We start from the raw sequence: 14,936 nt of genomic DNA, 5'->3' as shown, positions 1-14,936 counted from the left end.
CATATTGACGCGATTGGTATGCGTCCGTTTTTATTGTCGCTTTATAAGTGACAGTGCGCGACAGTAAACAGACGACGTTTTCCTGGTCTTCGTCTTTTCACTACAGACCCAGGCTTCCCGTTTGTCTCAGTTTAAGGCTTTGGAGTTTGAGAATTTCATACGGTAAGTGTGTTTTGAAACCAAATCACATTTTATATTATTTAATATTAGTTGAGGTCTTTCAACTTTGACTTTCTGTATATGTCCAAACCAGCCATGCTAGCTTAGCTATCTAGCCAGCTAGCTAGTTAGTAGCTGGGCTTCTAATTTATATCTAAAGAAACGGGGTTTCTGCTGTTCGAGATAGTAACAACATGTAGCTCTGAAAAACAGTTGTAACAAGTCGTAAACAAACGTGACTCCCAACATTTAATCTTATTATACTTTCCCAAGATACGTGTTGACACTGCAGCGTCAAGATGTCGTACATGCTACCGCATCTCCACAACGGCTGGCAGGTCGACCAAGCCATTCTATCCGAGGAGGACAGAGCCCTGGTCATTAGGTTTGGACACGATTGGGACCCAACATGTATGAAAATGGACGAAGTATTGTACAGTATAGCTGAAAAGGTAAGATGTATGTTATTATACCATTGTTGCCGTTTGTATTTCAGATTTGTGAATAGGGCTGTTGCGTGACCGTATTATCGCGACACAGGCAATCAAATTTCACGTGACCATTTAGTCACGGTAATCAGGCTTTTCCAAGATCTGATGCTGCTGATGGTCATTAGTAGCCTTCCAAACGTGCTAACTGCTTGCTATTCAGTACTCTTGTCCCTCTAATCACTGACAATGTAATTGAAAATCTAATCAAACAAGTAATGAGAGCCATGATGCACAACATTTCTATAGGCTATGCAATTGCAGGAGAACGTCTGATGGCCTTTTAAAAAGAGGCGCACGTCAGCTTTCTATAGGCTAGGCCTCCTATATTTATTTCTCAACTGTTCTAATATTAAGCACATTGCTTATATTTACAACAGGAGTATAGCCTACCTGGCTGGCATGAAAATGAACCACGGGAAAAGCGTCCTCCATTTGCTATTTAAGTGCATGGATGTTTCGAGACAGGTGCATTATAATGGTCCATTCTAAATCAAAACAAATTTCACACATGATTTAGTATATGTAAAGACCAGATTAAAATCAAGAATAGTTCGATTTTTGACTATTAGCCTATCACTTGTGAATTATATATTTTCACTTGTGAATGATGCCCAGCGTAAGGCAACAAACAATGCCTGTTTGGGGGTCACTTTTTCGAATCAGTCGCACACCTCATGTAGCCTAGCCCATAGTTTGGCTATATGTTTTGATAAGGTTTGTACAAAACTAAAGTGGCCAAATCACTTCTTAAAATTAAGCACATGAACCCGCTTTACAAGGGGTGTAGAGCCTAACTGGCATAAATAAGCGCCGCGTGAGTTTCCAGTTTGGGAAGATCATTTTCACCATAGAATTGCACCTTTTTATAATAAAATAATTACATGCATAATCACGTTTGCGGTCACTTTTAATTTTTTTCCCGCTAATGGAACATTTGCGTTTATAGCCTTATAGTCGTGTGTGCATTGCTGAGCTTAAAATGTGAAGAAATAGCCTATTAGCATTTTAGGCTAAACGTTCTGATCTGTTGCATCAGCCACATTTGCGTAAAACAATATTTTATGCTAGTGGTTGTATTAATTTGGGATCTATCGCATCCCACAACTGTCCCAGACTATGTTTGAAATATTTATTTTTAGCATAGAATATGTCTATTTATGTGCTCTTGGGGTTAGTAGATTGACATAGGCTTGTGCTTTTGGTGTTTGTTAGGCCTACTCATCTTGTTGGCTGACAAACTAAATGTGAACAGTTCATCCAATATTTTCAATATGCACTTCAGAACTGGATAAGGACACGCACAGTTGCGTTACCGATGTGTTACTGTTATCACTTATAGCCTGTGAGAAATACCCATGTGATGGAGAGTCATGAGTGAGGGGTGCGTTGGAAATGTGAGGCATTATCAAGTGCTTGTCAAATTGTGAATGAGACTGAAGCGTGTACAGCCTATGCAAAAAAACAAAGCAGAGCTCATGCCTTTTCAAGTGACCTTTTTTTCCAAATCATCTTTAGTCACATCATTAGTCACATCATGCAGCCTTACAATGTATTAAAAATAAAAACATATAGCCCAACATTTGTAGAACTAAAGTTAAATTAATAACTAAATTAAGCGTATAGGAGTACCTATTTTGTTAACCGCTCAACACAGAATAGCTGCTTGTGGCACTCCCTCAAATCATTTGGTGAAAATATCCTTTCTATTTTATTCAGCTTTGTTCAATTGTATTCTTCATACTATAAAATAATGGTACCGTATTTTAAGCAAATCTTGTCTGTTAAATGAACTAGTGTAGCCCACAGCCATTTGGCATAGCCAGATCAGGACCTAACATAAAGACAACTCAGAGTATGCTATTCTGTTCTTCTGAAATAGACATCTCCTTCATATCATGCTTCTTTAGACCTGTCTAAAATAAATTATGGATTTATTGTGAAGGTGTAGACTATATTACACAGATGTATTATACATTTTCAATTGTAGATGTTCCAAAGGTCTGCATCAGTTGCTTGTGGAAACCAGGAGATGCTAAATGTTTGTTAATTAATGGTCAATTACCGTGAGACTGACAGGTAGTTGCTTGACAAACACCAGCTGACAATTTCGTGACTGCCACAGTTCTATTTGTGGAGACATTTCATTGAAAGTTGTGATTTTTACAGTACAAACATCACTATCCCATCCTACAGGTGAAGAACTTTGCAGTCATCTATTTGGTGGACATCACAGAGGTGCCGGACTTCAACAAGATGTACGAGTTGTATGATCCTTGCACCGTCATGTTCTTCTTCAGGTGAGTTTCACGTTGTCGTCATGTCTGACCTAGCCCTGTAAACCAATCTATTTTTGACTTGCTAAATTGTTGCAAATGTTCAACAAAAATGGGTGTAGCAAATACAGGCTCTCATACCATATAGGCTAGCTGTGAAAACGGATGCTTAGCCCTACGAAGCTTGGCGTCATGTATACAGGAAGTACAGTTTAACAGTACAGTAACGTGTTCCGCCTTATGGCGTACCATAGGAGAAGCATGTGAGATTAGTATTCGGCCAATGACTACTTGTTTTAGCAGTATGTTTCCTGTGTTGGACGGTATTTTTAATCAGTAGACATTTCTGATGGAAAACGTATTGTTTGCATCGCCAAGCAGTGCCCAAGAGGGTATTAAATCCAATCTATTTTCAGAAGCATTCCACAACTGTGCCAAATATTTTTTTTGAACTAACCCAAGATAGACCACAGCCTGTCATTTCCAATGGGAACAAATGAGTCATAGTGGGCAGAAGAGCGGCAGAGCCAAGCACCAGCTAGCGAGATCCTATTGGCATGTTCTAGCATGTATTTGCACATTTCCGGTAGGCAACACCTACCCTGAAGTGCACGTGTGCAATAACTCAATTTGCCCTTGCACTCCTAAACAAAAACAAAAAATTAAACTTTGGCAATTGGTAAAGTTTACCAAATGTAGTCCACTCTGTTTCTAACATTCTAGTTTTGGGAACCAAAAACTGTTTGAGCTCAAATGTTTCATCAATTAAAGAATTTGCAAAATGTCTGCCAAAATCCATCTCATTCCATATTTTCCTATTGCCAGTCAGTGCTTCCTCTCATTACTGTATTTGGTAGTGAATGGAAATGCCAAGAAGAGATATATATATATATATATATATATATATAATTACTGCTCAAAAAAATAAAGGGAACACTAAAATAACACATCCTAGATCTGAATGAATGAAATATTCTTATTAAATACTTTTTTCTTTACATAGTTGAATGTGCTGACTTCAAAATCACACAAAAATTATCAATGTAAATCAAATTTATCAACCCATGGAGGTCTGGATTTGGAGTCGCACTCAAAATTAAAGTGGAAAACCACACTACAGGCTGATCCAACTTTGATGTAATGTTCTTAAAACAAGTCAAAATGAGGCTCAGTAGTGTGTGTGTGTGTGGCCTCCACATGCCTGTATGACCTCCCTACAACGCCTGCCTGGGCATGCTCCTGATGAGGTGGCAGATGGTCTCCTGAGGGATCTCCTCCCAGACCTGGACTAAAGCATCCGCCAACTCCTGGACAGTCTGTGGATGGAGCGAGACATGATGTCCCAGATCTGCTCAATTGGATTCAGGTCTGGGGAACGGGCGGGCCAGTCCATAGCATCAATGCCTTCCTCTTGCAGGAACTGCTGACACACTCCAGCCACATGAGGTCTAGCATTGTGTTGCATTAGGAGGAACCCAGGGCCAACCACACCAGCATATGGTCTCACAAGGGGTCTGAGGATCTCATCTCGGTACCTAATGGCAGTCAGGTTACCTCTGGCGAGCACATGGAGGGATGTGCGGCCCCCCAAAGAAATTCCACCCCACACCATGACTGACCCACCGCCAAACCGGTCATGCTGGAGGATGTTGCAGGCAGCAGAACGTTCTCTACGGCGTCTCCAGACTCTGTCACGTGCTCAGTGTGAACCTGCTTTCATCTGTGAAGAGCACAGGGCGCCAGTGGCGAATTTGACATTCTTGGTGTTCTCTGGCAAATGCCAAAACGTCCTGCACGGTGTTGGGCTGTAAGCACAACCCCCACCTGTGGACGTCGGGCCCTCATACCACCCTCATGGAGTCTGTTTCTGACCGTTTGAGCAGACACATGTACATTTGTGGCCTGCTGGAGGTCATTTTGCAGGGCTCTGGCAGTGCTCCTCCTTTCACAAAGGCGGAAGTAGCGATCCTGCTGCTGGGTTGTTGCCCTCCTACGGCCTCCTCCACGTCTCCTGATGTACTGTCCTGTCTCCTGGTAGCGCCTCCATGCTCTGGACACTACGCTGACACACAGCAAACCTTCTTGCCACAGCTCGCATTGATGTTCCATCCTGGATAAGCTGCACTACCTGAGCCACTTGTGTGGGTTGTAGACTCCGTCTCATGCTACCACTAGAGTGAAAGCACCGCCAGCATTCAAAAGTGACCAAAACATCAGCCAGGAAGCATAGGAACTGAGAAGTGGTCTGTGGCCACCACCTGCAGAACCACTGCTTTATTGGGGGTTTCTTGTTAATTGCCTATAATTTCCACCTGTTGTCTATTCCATTTGCACAACAGCATGTGAAATTTATTGTCAATCAGTGTTGCTTCCTAAATGGACAGTTTGATTTCACAGAAGTGTGATTGACTTGGAGTTACATTGTGTTGTTTAAGTGTTCCCTTTATTTTTTTGAGCAGTGTGTGTGTGTATATATATATATCTGGCTCATTGTTCCATCTGTGACTGCACACGGATGGCATGCTTTCGCCTTTAGACAAGTAAACAGACTGTTCGCAGTCATGCCACTTCCTGTCTGTGGTTCACATGCAGTAGCCACACAAAATGGGCACAGTGCTGCCACGTACTGGTCAACAAAATAACATCAATGTATATTGCAGCTAGATTTGAGTGGGTGGTAGCATCAAACAATTGGATTTAATACTTTCTTGGGCACTGCTTGGCAATACAAACAATTGCTTTTCCATCAAAACCATCTACCAATTATGAATACCATCCAACACGGGACACATGCTGCTCAACAGGTACAGCAAAGGGTCGGGCGAAATCTCGCAAGCTGTTGCTATGGATTGCCCTTAGACCCGGCTTATTAATAAATTCAATGATTAATTAAGTTGTCTAAGGGATGCGAAAACAACTGCCCCATGCTACTTCAGTTGACTGAGAACTCCCCTCTTTTAGTCCTGCATGACTCTGTGAAACATATCCCTTTTCCTCTGCACTGTTCCAGGAACAAGCACATCATGATAGATCTGGGGACTGGTAACAACAACAAGATCAACTGGACCATGGAGGACAAGCAGGAGATGATTGACATTGTTGAGACCGTTTACCGAGGGGCGAGAAAAGGACGAGGTCTGGTCGTATCTCCTAAGGACTACTCCACAAAATACAGATACTGATTGGTTCTTCCCTTTCCATTGCTTTGTGTGAAGCCCAATGGGAGCAAATCTGTCCTTTCATTATGAGACTTTCTAGACAGCTGGACTACAAAAAGGCTGATTGAGGTGTCCTGCTCTTTTTTTTTTTTTTTAAATCATGTTACAGCCATGTCATATTTTTTCAACAGCAGTTATGAAAACCACCATTTAGTTATTTGATTTAATAAATGTCATGTTCATATTTGATATCACTTCATAGGCCAGTTTCCTAGAATAAGGCTAGTCCTTTATTAAAAATAATTATCAATGAAAAATCTCCATTGAATGTGTTTTTTTTTTTTTTTTTTTCAAGACAGGGCATCACCCACCACCCCTCTGAGCTGCAGTCAGTTTGCATGTTTAAAACATATACTTAATTTTTGTAAAACTGGATGTTTTACCTGATATTATGAGGCATGTCTTGCATTGCTTAAAAGTAGCCGTGCCAAAATCCGACCATTGGAATTATTTTATAAAGGCTTACTCATTGAAACCAGCATTTCTCTCTTGTTGTTTTGTTTTTCATATTAACTTTATTTCGTTGTCCACAAACTAAAACCACAATCCTAGTCATAATAGCAACCCTTATCCTAGTTGTTGCATCTTCATATTTCCCCTCTTTCTAAATTTCTAACAGGGATTGTCATCTGTCACATAAACCGCTTGCATCAGGTTCGCTTTTAGAACGGTGTTTTCCCGCAAATTGCGTTTTGGCAAATGTGAAATGACTGTGCTGCGTAATTACAGTAGCTGTATGTTCATTAATATAGCCTATTGGCTGTGAGACGATAGGCTTCCTATTGTTGCTAGGCCTGTGACAGTCATAGAATTTTGGATAATGGTAATTGGCCAGCCAAATGACCACGGTCACCGTAATAACCGTTTGAATAACAAAACAATATATTGATGTACATTTTCTCCTCCCCGCCGCTCCTGACTGCATGTGCTGCCAATAAAATATAATGAATATAACTGACGTCCGCATTCATGTCTATAGGCAGGTTTCCATTGACTCGGGTTTATTCAACAAAAGCAATGCTGCAGAAACAAAAATTGTTACGTGTAATGGGAACAGCCGATAAAGAATACAATTTCGAAAGATCGACAACAAAAAATGTATCAGTTCCTTATCACTTTCCTTATTGTGACAAATTATGATGGAAACCAGTGTTTTTTTTTTCTTTAGAATAATTGATTGCAGAATAATGTTGAAGGTACGCGAGGCACTTAATGTCATGGCCCCAGTTGCATTTGCAAACACTTTTTCTGTACGAAATCCATAACCTATATGTTAACAGGGTGACTGTGAGCTAAATAACCAGATGGAAGTAAAAACATGACTTGGGCATAAATAATGTATGGTTGCAGTCCTCATAGATTGTATGGAATCGGATCCAATGATTTACCTCCCGTGGGGTGCCGCCATGTACATTCTAAATGCCTACTGCTTGTGAAGTTTCAATATAAAAATGTTTATTTGCAGTTCAAGAATGCCTGAATTGCTTCTTCACCTTGCTTGAGTGGATGCAATTTTCACCATCCAATTATTTCAGATCTACAGGAGTGCAGATTTCACCGTGGCGATTTGTTCGCACATGATAATTATGGCAAATTGGCATATGAATTGATTCTGGCTTTCACTGGATACCGGAGACATGAAACAGATACTGTATGTGGGAGGGCATACAGACTGTAGCTAATTTATTAATGCAGAATTTGCCTAAAAGGATATAAAAAAATATTTATATTTTGCAACAACGTTTTATTTGTTGGTGTGATGTCATTGAGTCCAGCTGTTTTTATCGACACAATTGTTCAATGGAATCTCACAGTAGGCAATTGTATCTATTTTCTATGCTAACTTTTAAAATGTTGACAAATCACTGGAAAAATTCATTGAAACGTAGCTAGTGATGGCATAATGGTTGGACTAGCAGCCATTGCACGAAGTAAAAGCAGGAAGTGTATCCATCTGATTTATTTTAACTCCACTGACAGTTCAAAAAATACATTCCATTCCATGGCACATCAGTTAACATAATTTTAATGAACATTTTACACTACAATGGAAATTATTGCATCACAAAACCAAGTAGCCATTGCGAGGGTACCCAAGAGTTTACCAGTCTAATTGCCACAGACTGCCCTGCTGTCCAGTCTTAAATCAGCTGTTGGTTCCAACAATTTTTGTAAAAAAATGTTTACGGTTACAATGATTTGATTTTGATTGTCTTTATTCATAACCGTTGGTTACACAGTTATACGGTAATTGTGCCAGCCCTAATTGTTGCACTCAATTAAGCTCTAAATGAAATGTTGCATGAATAGTATTTACAGCGTTCATACGGTCAAGAAAATCATTGTTTTCCAGACCTGGAAAAGTAATGGAGGATGCTCAATCATAGTGTCGAGGTGCAACTTAAAAATGTTAGAAGTCATTGGAAAGGAAAAGGCGCAACTCTCTCTACATTAAAAATGTGTTTTATTAAGCCAGTTTAAAAGATTGATGTTTCGGCCTTCAATACCCTTCAGAATAATTTCATTAAAGGACACCTGTGCTTCACTATGGAACTTGATGAGGGAGGACTAGACTTCCTGGATGTATGCATCACTAAAACAGGTACCTTCCTCTCATCTGATCTATTCAGAAAGAACACTGACAGAAACAATTTCCTCCACACTCAGAACTGATGTTCCTAGAGCACAACTACTGAGTAAGCCCACAAGCCCTAGAGATAAGACATTCCATCCAACTGGTCACTACCTACACTCTATAAAGTCCAGAACTACTAGGCATCACAAAAAAACATTGGCATATTTTACACTCAAATTCAGCACTAGCTAGTTCATTTCAACAGCCTCCTGCGGCCGCTTACCATAGAGCTAAAGACAAAGCTGGCTGATCCGCCGCCAGCCAAAGCGCAAACAAGACCAGTCTCCTCGTTATTCCCCCTGCTAACTACATGTGGCAATTGTATGCAATGCCAGTACACCAAACGTATAAAAGTTTCTTGCACCCCAGATTGGGTCGAGACATAAAAATCAAAAGTACCATCAATTTCAATTCTCGCAATGTGATCTATGCGATTCGTTGCCCATGTGAGCAATCGAAGTGTCGGCCATTCGATGTGCTGACCCCAACAGCCCAGTGGCCCTCCATTTCAAAGACCGAGGACACTTGCTTTGTGAGTTATTTTATTTTGGAAAGTCACAGACGTTCTGGATCCATTTCTTAGATATTTTAGTTCCCAGAGGTTTTAACCTAGAGAGGACTATAGTATGCTTTTGTGAAGGGCCCCATCTATTTGTTGTTCCAGTGCCACACATGGAGGAAGCTTAGTCGTGCACTAACTAAACCAGTTAGACCTATTTGCCTAATCTTTTGATATTTGTTGCTATATCTAGTTTTGCTTAGCACTGTTTATTTTTTTCAATACCCAACATATTCAATATGTATTATATAGTAATGGTTGTATATCAATTACACCTTCTGTATTTGAAAAAAGCTTGCCCAGTTTTCAAATGGCTTTTTACTGGTTCCACTTCAGTATTTCATCACTAGGTGGAGACATTGACCATAGTACACCACACCCTGAGTACCAACGTGTATGGTCTACCCACACCGTCTCTCAGCACCACCAGCTGAAGAGTTTTCTCCCTAATTGTCTTCCGCATGCCCATTCCCTCTATGATTATTCTGAAGGCCGAAACGTCAATGTTTTTAAACTTGCTTAATAAAACTAAGAATGTTAAATGGTGAGCGAACATTGTGTCTTTTCCAATGATAATTTATGTTAATGCAATTTATTGAGACAGTTATTTATTTTGATCAAATAATCAGCATATCATCCAGGATCGGTATTACACTTAGTGTTTGCAAGCATCACCTGCGTGTGTGCGAGATGAGTGGGCCGTCGCTCAAGGAGAGAGAGACAGTGGGACATTGCAGTGGCAGGTAGGCCTAGTTTATACAATATGAAATAAAATAAACTAACTAGGTAGCCAATTCAAAACATATATTGTACCCTCTAGTTTGTTTAGCGATTGATAGCATGAATTCATGTTTTCGCCATGTCCCAAAAAACGTTCCACTGACACTCGCGAATAAAGCCATACAAATTTGATTAAATGAATCATATGAATCCTTCAAAAAAAGTTCAACGATTCTTTTGACGAAACGAATGATTCACTTTGCCATTATTTTAGTTGGGATCCAGCTCAATCGTGGTGAATCGAATCATTAACATTTTCATTTTAGGAAAAACGATTAGATGTAGCCTTTCTTTTGGATAATGTGGCTTCAGCACTTGATTTGTAGATACCTCCAATTTATTTGGCCATTCAATGTATGGGACATTGCTACTCAATAGATGTTAGTCAGGCTCCAAAGTAAGCACTTCTAAGGTAGCTAAAATAAATAATTGAAAAAGGAGAGCCGCACACTAGGAGCTCAGATGCAATTTAACGTTTTGACAGCCAAACTGTCTTCATCAGGATAAATATGACTAAACTAGAAAAGGTACATTTCCCGAAGAAATGGTAACATTCACCTTTGCTTTCCTCACCCTTATGTTGCGTTTTGTTTCTTTTGTCGAGTCATTTTGTGAAATATTATTTTTGGGGAAAAAACAACCTCCCCTGGTGTTTAACTTGATTTTAATATGCTAATTTCTCTCTGGATTTGTTTATTTATGTTATTTTTTCACCTTCTTCCTGTGTCACTTGATTGTCAGTTTTCGTATGTACTATACCTGTTGGGTTTTATTTGGGTTCAGTCCTTGCGAAACAAAACATTTATTTAGACTTGAAGGTTTGAGCCTACTAATGCGTTGTTGCTGAATTGTGCAGAATAATTGATTTCTTATGGATTAATATTTCCCTGCTGTAACTTATATTTAAGAAAAGTATCTGTGAGTTAGGTGGTCTCTAACCAAAGTGTGCTATTGTAAAAAAGACTGATGCATACTTATCTGTTTAGCCAGCTAGCGATATGTTATGCACCGTCTGTTCGTTTTGTCGCTTTTTAGTGACGCAATGCGCAGGCGTAAACAACAGAAATTGTTTTTATTTCGTTAATCTTTTCACACACAACGGATCAAAGATAGTACAGTCTGAATAGACCCAAGCTAACAGTCTGGTTTAGTTAAGGCTTTGGCGCTTAATATCATTTCGTACGGTAAGCGTTTAAAAACATATAGTGTAACGACCCTGTGTTTATAATCGCGGAAATCGACTCTGCCGCACGAGCATGCTTTTGCGGCACTTTCGATAGCGCGCTGGACTTCGGGCTAGAAGGTCGAGGATTCGAGACCTGCTCCCTGCTGTTCCATTACAAAATATAATGAGCCCATTCATCCAGGATGTATCACAACCGGCCGCGATTGGGAGTCCCATAGGCGGCGCACAATTGGCCCAGCGTCGTCCGGGTTTGGCCGGCGTAAGCCGTCATTGTAAATAAGAATTTGTTATTTATTGACTTGCCTAGTTAAATAAAAAATGTAACTCTCACTTTCTAGCAAATACCAAGACAGGCATGCTAGCTATTTAAGCCATGTTTCTAGCTAGCCAGGCTAATCATTTTTAATTATCAATATCTTAGTTAATATCTAAAGAAAGTGGTCTTCTGTTAGCGGCATTTGTTACTTTTTGTTGAGAACAACGTTGTACACAGTATATGTAGCTTACGTTAGTAAACATTGTTGACAAGATCCAGCCCAGATATCAAGTATTTCGCTATAACATTAGCTAGCTAGCTAACCAAACGTGTTACTTCCCAACATTACTCTCCCAGGATACATGTTAACACTGCAGCATCAAGATGTCGTACATGCTGCCGCATCTCCACAACGGCTGGCAGGTCGACCAAGCCATTCTATCCGAGGAGGATAGAGCCCTGGTCATTAGGTTTGGACACGATTGGGACCCAACATGTATGAAAATGAACGAGGTGTTGTACAGCGTAGCTGAAAAGGTAATATGCATTTTACTGTACCATTGTTGATGTTTGGATTTCACATTTGTGAAGACAACTGAACGTTGCTATTTTTACTGTACAAACATCACTATTCTTCCCTACAGGTGAAAAACTTTGCAGTCATATATTTGGTGGACATCACAGCGGTGCCGGACTTCAACAAGATGTACGAGTTGTATGATCCTTGCACCGTCATGTTCTTCTTCAGGTGAGTTTCACGTTGTCATCAGGTTGCACCTCCATTTCAAACCAATCTCTAGTTTTGATGCAAATATTTACCACAATTGGGTTAGGGAGGAGGGTTTGGCTGGCTGGGATTTCTTTGTCCCGTTACTACGTCGCGTATATGCACTGTCATTTCTCTGCTGTGTGCATCCTGTTAGCTGTCACTCAATTGACGAGGGGCTGAAGCTCATTGGCTAGAACTCAAATTGCTAGGGGGCTGGCCCACGTGGGGTAAAATGTAGGTGGAAATGGCTTTCAAACTAGGGATTTCGTAGCTAATTGAGGTAAAAACAGTAATTCTGCTCCTAGATTATACAGTATGGAAAAAGTACAAAAACATATCCACTCACTACTGTAAGTCACTCAGGATGAGAGTGTCTGCTAAATTATTAAAATGTAAAAATCTATTGCATGTATGAGCTACACATTGACACATCCAACCCAAATTGTGAGGTTTAAAAAATACTAGTCGCCCAGGTTCCTGATCATGTCTTTAATACAACCAGCTCCAAGCTGCTTCAGTGGACAGCCTGCTCCCATCTTTGCTGCCCTCTTTTTGTGAAAACTGAAATATTCTTTCTGTACTCTTCCAGGAACAAGCACATCATGATAGATCTGGGGACTGGTAACAACAACAAGATCAACTGGACCATGGAGGACAAGCAGGAGATGATTGACATTTTTGAGACCGTTTACCGAGGGGCGAGAAAAGGACGAGGTCTGGTTGTATCTCCTAAGGACTACTCCACAAAATACAGATACTGATTGGTTCTTCCCTTTCCATTGCTTTGTGTGAAGCCCAATGGGAGCAAATCTGTCCTTTCATTATGAGACTTTCTAGACAGCTGGACTACAAAAAGGCTCAGATCGAGGTGTCCTGCTCTCTTTTATGTTATAGCCAAGTCATCTTTTTTCAACAGCAGTTATAAAAACCATTTGGTGTCTTTGATTTAATAAATGTTATGCTCATATTTTATATTGCCATTTAGTTATCACTTCACAGCCTGTATTCTTGGACCCAGATTGATTATTAAGTCAAGGACTAGCTTCTTTCTCAATAAGGAATCTCCATTGAAAGTGTGTTTTTAGTGTAGGACTAGGCTTAATCTGGGTCTGGAAAATTGGCCCATATGTTTAATCTGTATGTATATGTGACTTGTTTCTTCTGAAATGCTATGGGTAGTGCTGCGATGACAGGAAGATCGAGGAAAGACTTGGAATTCTTTTGTATTATAGTTTTTTCTATGTATTGTGTTTACATTGTAAAATCCCCCACAAATGACATCCCGTTAAATGAGAAAGCATATGCCATAGGCTGTTACATAACAATAGATCAGTAATAACCTGCCTATGTGTGGCCTTTTGTCATGCCACATCTGTCTTTAGTGGAACCTCAGAAATCAAGTGAAGTTAGCTGATCTGATATGTGTTAACCTGATGGCTTGGTCACTTAGGAGTCTGCTGCTCATCCATACCAGCCTGGGTCATGAGGTCGGCAACATTCTTCTCCAGGTCATCAATTCGAGTCCCCATGTCATCCAGTGGGTTGGTTAAGGGCAGTCTTGAAATATATGTAGTTATACACTGTGTCTAGGTTGTACATTAAACATTTATTTATAGAGCAAATAAATTAAATTCATATTTTATTCTCAAATCCACTAGATTAGGACTTTCATATAAAGCCTTTTTAATCTGATTAAAAAAATAGCTGCAATTTTGAGATTTGGTCTGGCTTGAATACGTGATTTCTGTTTATAATCTCAACTGGTAGCTATTAGATACCGTTCTTCAATAGCAGCTTCAATTCAATAAAACGGTTGCTAATAGTAGGGTGTGATAAAGGATATTTTTTGAAACAATCTGGTCAGACATGCTTTGAAATTTACTGTGAAGATTCTGCATAGTCGCTTCCATCTGTGGGAGAGACAACACAAACGATTATTTCTCAGATACCAATGTTACCATCAGCGTAAGAAAAAAGCTATACAGAAAATAAACGTACAATTTCTGTCAATTCTTTTGCAGCTTTTGAGTTGGATTCCGTCATCCTGATTCAGCTGTCGTTTCAAAATCAATGGGATTTGTCTTTGAAGCTGTGCGTCCCTGACGCTGCGGGTCGTTCTTGGCAACAGTTTCAACTGAAATGCAAAAGTGGGTGTGAAACAATACTTTCGGAGAACTTTACTAAAGAGTGTGTGTAGCCTCCATAAAAACTATAGTGTATACCTTTTTCATAAATCATTAAGTAGGCTAACAATCAGATCAATCAGATGTTTTTAGACGAAAGACATGTATAATTTAGACACTTTTAAGGCATTGTGTAATCCTAATAGGCGTGGTTAAATAGCACCGAATGGTAGTCAAATTTAAACTAAGTTTTATAAGAATGGACTACAGAACGGTAGGCTGAACTTACTGTTTCACGACATGTCTGCTACTGTTTGTATAATTTAAAACTCCAATTAGTTTCTGTTGCTGAATTTTCTGACTTTTCCCGAGATGTTCTAGCTTTGAGCTGTAGGCGTTTCCCTCATTGACACCTAGTTAACCCATGATGCACCTTTCTGTGTTGAACTGAACTCAATGGGTATCAGATCCTTTGGGACTCTCCATG

At 39.9% G+C, this 14,936-nt stretch overlaps 3 protein-coding genes across 8 annotated transcripts; 2 read left to right on the top strand and 1 right to left on the bottom strand.

Moving 5' to 3' along the window:
* The first annotated feature begins 8 nt into the window (after positions 1 to 8).
* On the top strand, positions 9 to 14,040 carry txn4a (Thioredoxin-like protein 4A). Of its 2 annotated transcripts, XR_005041277.1 has the most exons (5): positions 9 to 162; positions 433 to 611; positions 2,844 to 2,947; positions 5,934 to 6,200; positions 13,183 to 14,040. XR_005041277.1 is itself a non-coding variant. In NM_001246325.1 (4 exon segments), coding segments are annotated over 3 exon segments (429 nt in total). In that variant the 5' UTR covers positions 50 to 162; positions 433 to 458; the 3' UTR covers positions 6,106 to 6,618.
* LOC110488207 (heat shock factor-binding protein 1) lies at positions 6,414 to 14,889 on the bottom strand. 2 transcript variants are annotated; one of them, XM_021560322.2, is made up of 4 exons: positions 14,739 to 14,889; positions 14,325 to 14,460; positions 14,170 to 14,236; positions 6,414 to 13,863 (listed from the first exon to the last, which is right to left on the bottom strand). In XM_021560322.2, exons 2-4 carry the CDS (start codon positions 14,367 to 14,369, stop codon positions 13,769 to 13,771), a joined length of 207 nt encoding a protein of 68 aa, XP_021415997.1. In that variant the 5' UTR covers positions 14,370 to 14,460; positions 14,739 to 14,889; the 3' UTR covers positions 6,414 to 13,768. The 2 variants fall into 2 exon arrangements, with proteins under 2 accessions (XP_021415997.1, XP_036826510.1); XM_036970615.1 differs by having other exon boundaries at positions 14,325 to 14,468; positions 14,739 to 14,852.
* Positions 8,154 to 13,948, top strand: LOC118946452 (thioredoxin-like protein 4A). 4 transcript variants are annotated; one of them, XM_036970611.1, is made up of 4 exons: positions 8,154 to 10,078; positions 11,915 to 12,094; positions 12,202 to 12,305; positions 12,916 to 13,948. In XM_036970611.1, the coding sequence occupies exons 2-4, from the start codon at positions 11,942 to 11,944 to the stop codon at positions 13,085 to 13,087; spliced, it is 429 nt and encodes a 142-aa protein (XP_036826506.1). In that variant the 5' UTR covers positions 8,154 to 10,078; positions 11,915 to 11,941; the 3' UTR covers positions 13,088 to 13,948. The 4 variants fall into 4 exon arrangements, with proteins under 4 accessions (XP_036826506.1, XP_036826509.1, XP_036826508.1 ...); XM_036970614.1 differs by lacking the exon at positions 8,154 to 10,078 and adding an exon at positions 10,374 to 10,642; XM_036970613.1 differs by lacking the exon at positions 8,154 to 10,078 and adding an exon at positions 10,753 to 11,299.
* Positions 14,890 to 14,936: the final 47 nt, after the last annotated feature.

This window comes from Oncorhynchus mykiss, chromosome 32, assembly GCF_013265735.2.
Source record: "Oncorhynchus mykiss isolate Arlee chromosome 32, USDA_OmykA_1.1, whole genome shotgun sequence".
In the NCBI taxonomy this organism is placed as follows: domain Eukaryota; kingdom Metazoa; phylum Chordata; class Actinopteri; order Salmoniformes; family Salmonidae; genus Oncorhynchus; species Oncorhynchus mykiss.
This window is presented reverse-complemented; position numbering and strand designations above follow the sequence as displayed.

Excerpts from the sequence above, each read along its gene's own strand:
- LOC118946452 (XM_036970611.1), top strand. The coding sequence starts at position 11,942 with ATGTCGTACATGCTGCCGCATCTCCACAACGGCTGGCAGGTCGACCAA. Across the intron at positions 12,095-12,201 it reads TGTACAGCGTAGCTGAAAAG|GTGAAAAACTTTGCAGTCAT; the intron begins GTAATATGCATT and ends TCTTCCCTACAG. Across the intron at positions 12,306-12,915 it reads ACCGTCATGTTCTTCTTCAG|GAACAAGCACATCATGATAG; the intron begins GTGAGTTTCACG and ends GTACTCTTCCAG.
- LOC110488207 (XM_021560322.2), bottom strand. The coding sequence starts at position 14,369 with ATGACGGAATCCAACTCAAAAGCTGCAAAAGAATTGACAGAAATT. Across the intron at positions 14,237-14,324 it reads CAAAAGAATTGACAGAAATT|ATGGAAGCGACTATGCAGAA; the intron begins GTACGTTTATTT and ends TCTCTCCCACAG. Across the intron at positions 13,864-14,169 it reads TGACCAGATTGTTTCAAAAA|TGGATGACATGGGGACTCGA; the intron begins ATATCCTTTATC and ends TAACCAACCCAC.